The 3,980-nt window shown below is 41.7% G+C and overlaps 1 protein-coding gene across 1 annotated transcript in view; it reads left to right on the top strand.

Moving 5' to 3' along the window:
• LOC117957458 (glycine receptor subunit alpha-3-like) overlaps nucleotides 1-3,436 on the top strand; it is a 52,797-nt gene extending 49,361 nt beyond the window's left edge. The window contains exons 6-7 of the mRNA XM_034893214.1: nucleotides 2,211-2,348; nucleotides 2,854-3,436. Coding sequence (XP_034749105.1) covers nucleotides 2,211-2,348; nucleotides 2,854-3,095 — 380 coding nt within the window. The 3' untranslated portion in view covers nucleotides 3,096-3,436. The remainder of the gene's footprint in view (nucleotides 1-2,210; nucleotides 2,349-2,853) is intronic.
• Nucleotides 3,437-3,980: the final 544 nt, after the last annotated feature.

The following is a 3,980-nucleotide window of genomic DNA, read 5'->3' as shown; positions in this document are numbered from 1 at the left end:
AGACGTTTTTTCCTTTACCTGTGATGCTGAGCCTGGGCTAGAAGCCTCCGGTCGGTTAGCCATTTTTTCACCTGTGACTCATGCGCATTAAATGTAATCGAGGTTTGATTAACCTGGCCTGGGACTACAGTGACGTCATTTCAACTGGTTTTTTACTCGTACCCGTAAACTTGAGTTTGTGTTCACAATCAAGAATTCGTAGTCGTAGAAATCAGAGTTGTACTCATGAATGTTTACAGTCATAGCTTTTAGAGTCACACTCACATAAAAACACACATGTATGAAAACCTAATTTTGCATGCCTATGTAATAAAATATGAATTTAAAAATATGAATATGAATTTAAAAATACGAATATGAATACATAAAGTTACGCATACATCTTTTTGATAGTGTTCTTACTCCATATAGGCTAACGTTAGATTGTAGTGGTGCGAAGCAGCACTGTCTGCCGTCAAAAATTGCTGATTAAGACTTCTGAACCAAACACTACCCAATTGCATGTTTCAGCAAATTTGCGATCTTGAACTGGGGAGATTTTAAAAAATTGGCCACAATGCCGTTAGCATGTAGCTACTAATATAGCATAGCAGCACTTTCTACAGTCAAAGATGAAAGCTTTTAAAACAAATACTGCATTTGCGAAATTGACAAACGTCATAGTATTTGTAATCTATGGCTCAATTCAAACAGGATAAAAAAATTATTTTTCTCTCCCCGTACACTACAGTTCATATTTTTTCCAAATTTATGTCCCATGGGGTCTAGTGGAAGGGGCATGGCTTTGGCTCTATATCCTCGACCTTCCGCCTTATTTTCAGCTCAATTTCCGTTACCTAACGCTTCCTTTGTGTTTCAAGAGAAATCTCAGTCATTCCCAATCAGCAGAGACAGAGAGGTAGGTATTTGTAAGGAGATAACATAGACACAGGCTAATTACTGCTAACTGACATGAAAATCAGAGATTGTAGATATGAAAGAAAATATGTAAAAACATAACACTTTTAAATAACATGAACATGTCAATTGTCATTACCACTCACCCTGAAGAAAACAACAAAAACTGACCTTAACTATAATATTCAAGACTAAACAAGGGAACAATAATAAAATAGACAAACTAAATAAGATTTGTATAAATGAAAGCACCATAAGGCAATGAAAAAGGTCTCTCTCCAGCACAAAGCTTCTAAGGAGTGCTGCAGAAAGCTCAGGTACTTTCCTCCAGATGTAAAAGAGCCTCCAGGCTAAACCTGGCACATTTTACTTGTATGTATTGTGAGCATTGTCCCTGACAAATAAATCTGAAATAAATGATTAAACACCTTTTCTATTATAGACATCCATTCTGTCAAAGCGTTTATACCATATTTTCAAACACCACCACCATAGCCATCTCACAACCCCACCCTTTCCTTCTTCCATCCATCATAAAATAATCCGCACACTGTGGTCGCTTAGTCTCCAATGCGCTGTTCAACCAAAATCCCAGCCGGTGTCCTCTTGCGCCAGTCCACCCCAGTAGAAACCTGAGAAAAGGATAACTGAGACGGAAAAGAAGTCCAACATTGAGCACAATGCTGCACATGATTTTAAATCCCTCGCCAGCAAATCATTGGACAGTATGTGTACAGTACATGCCATGTCCTCGCGGGGACATCAAAATGTCTAAGCTCAGTCCTTGCTATTAATTGTGGCTTTGGCAGAATACAGAATTCTGAATCTCACCTCTCATTAAGATTTTTCATACACTCCTTGAACTTGTTAGGGTTAGTTAACCCCTGTGACATTGAAAACTCCCTCAATTCCCCAACTACACATTTGTTTTGCAGCAAATCACGTCACAGAAAATGTGCAAAAGGTGCTGAGATTGGCCACTTAGTGATGCAAGAGGAGATCCCATGATGGGACACTGCATTGACCGATTTCAGAAGCTGTAATCACTGAGTTGTGCTTGTGATGGAAAATGGACTCAAGTAAAAAAATATGGGAGTAAATGTTGCGTTACAAGTTTTCAACTGTCACTGTATTTATGTAAATATCAATCTACACATTTGTGAAAATTGTCAGTCAAGTTCAGACTTGTTCTGCAATTGCTGACATTAAGTCTACAAGCTCTTGCATTTTGCACCATATGTACCTTTTTATATTTATGTTGCATCAAGTTTGATTCATTTTTAGATTTTTCAATTGTGCTTTGCGTGTTTCAGTTGGTTACACCATGAACGACCTGATCTTTGAGTGGCAGGAAAATGGACCAGTCCAAGTGGCCGAAGGCCTCACGCTCCCGCAGTTCATCCTCAAAGATGAATCAGACCTCAGATACTGCACCAAGCACTACAACACAGGTGAGACACACACACACATACACACACACACACCCGTATGAATAGATGTGTGCATGGACAGCAGACTAACCGGTTGTGGCGTCTCTGGGGCAAGGATTGAGGTCAGAAAAGGACGGGCAGTATCCAGATTTAAAGATCTGTGGCTGCTTAATGAGCAGACTCCAAGTCCAGATCACTTTTTGTAGCCACGCTCCTGTCTCAGTGTTTTATAAAGAGGGTGAGAAGGGAAAGTGATTGTCTGATGCTATTTTGTAAGTTTGTAGATCCTTAAACCAAAGTCCAAGAAGTGGGGTGGAAAACAGGTTATCATTTCATGTCAACATGTAAGCGTGTCTCTGCTGTTAATTGCCATGTCATTTTAACGTGATCATGTCCATGTTGTAATAATTATGTCATAACATATGAGCGTGGTTCTGCTGTGAATTGTCATGTCATTTCAACATGATCATGTCCATGTTGTATTAATTATGTCATTATAACAGAGCGTGTCTCTGCGGTGTTTCAGGTAAATTTACCTGTATTGAAGTGCGCTTCCACCTGGAGCGGCAGATGGGCTACTACCTGATCCAGATGTACATTCCGTCTCTGCTCATCGTCATCCTGTCCTGGGTCTCCTTCTGGATCAACATGGATGCTGCCCCGGCCAGAGTGGCACTGGGCATCACCACGGTCCTCACCATGACAACACAGAGCTCAGGCTCCAGGACTTCACTACCAAAGGTCTGTCTTTGTCTATTTCATTATTGATGTGTAACTCTAAGGTGTCCCACTCATGCAGATGTGGATGTGAGTAAATATTGAACCTGTGATGGTCTGGCGAACTGCTTCCTCCCCCAGCGTGTTCAGGGATGCGCTCCAGCCTTGTGCTCAGGAGATCCACTCTAGTCTGCTATCTCCGCTCTGTGACAAAACCATCAAGGCTCAGAGTTCAGACAAAAAGAGGTAGAACAAACAAGTGGTTGGAGGTGAAGATCCTTTTTACACAAATAAATAATGAAGTGTGATCACGTGAGTATGAGTAAGTGCCGGAAGGAACATGGAGTAAGAGGGTGCTGCATGCTGAAAGAAGAGAGACCACAAGGCGAACAGCCCGGAGGCAGCAGGCACACAGGAGGGGGCGCCACAGAGTCCAGCTTCAAACCTAAAACTGCTCTGTTGTCTTTCCTACACACATGCAGTTTACTGTGTGTGTGTGTTTGTGTGTGTGGCAAAGCTCCTCTTTATCTGTGTAAAGGTATGTGTTGATATGTTTGTGTCAGTGAGCACGAGAAGTCCCTCAGTCTGTTCTGCTGTTTCGTATGCCTGAGAGGAAAATAGAGCACTTTGTTACATAACCCTTATCAGCACACCATCTCTCTCACACACGCTGTACACATCCAGCTCAGGATATTCAGGGTCTCAGGGTGTGTGTGTGTGTGTGTGTGTTGTTAGAGGTTAGGAGGTTTCTCATGTTTTCAGTGCTGCAGTACAGAATGTTGCACTCCAGTGTGTAATACATGTCTGAATAGGTTATTATTTCAAAAACAACTGAGCTTGCATCATTTTGACACCACAAGCATCAGTGGCACAGCCGTGTGTGTGTGTGTGTGTGTGTGTGTGTGTGTGTGTGTGTGTGTGTGTGTGTGTGTGTGT

This window comes from Etheostoma cragini, chromosome 2, assembly GCF_013103735.1.
Source record: "Etheostoma cragini isolate CJK2018 chromosome 2, CSU_Ecrag_1.0, whole genome shotgun sequence".
In the NCBI taxonomy this organism is placed as follows: Eukaryota; Metazoa; Chordata; class Actinopteri; order Perciformes; family Percidae; genus Etheostoma; species Etheostoma cragini.
The sequence above is the reverse complement of the archived record's forward strand: the minus strand, read 5'-3'. Positions and strand labels throughout refer to the sequence as shown.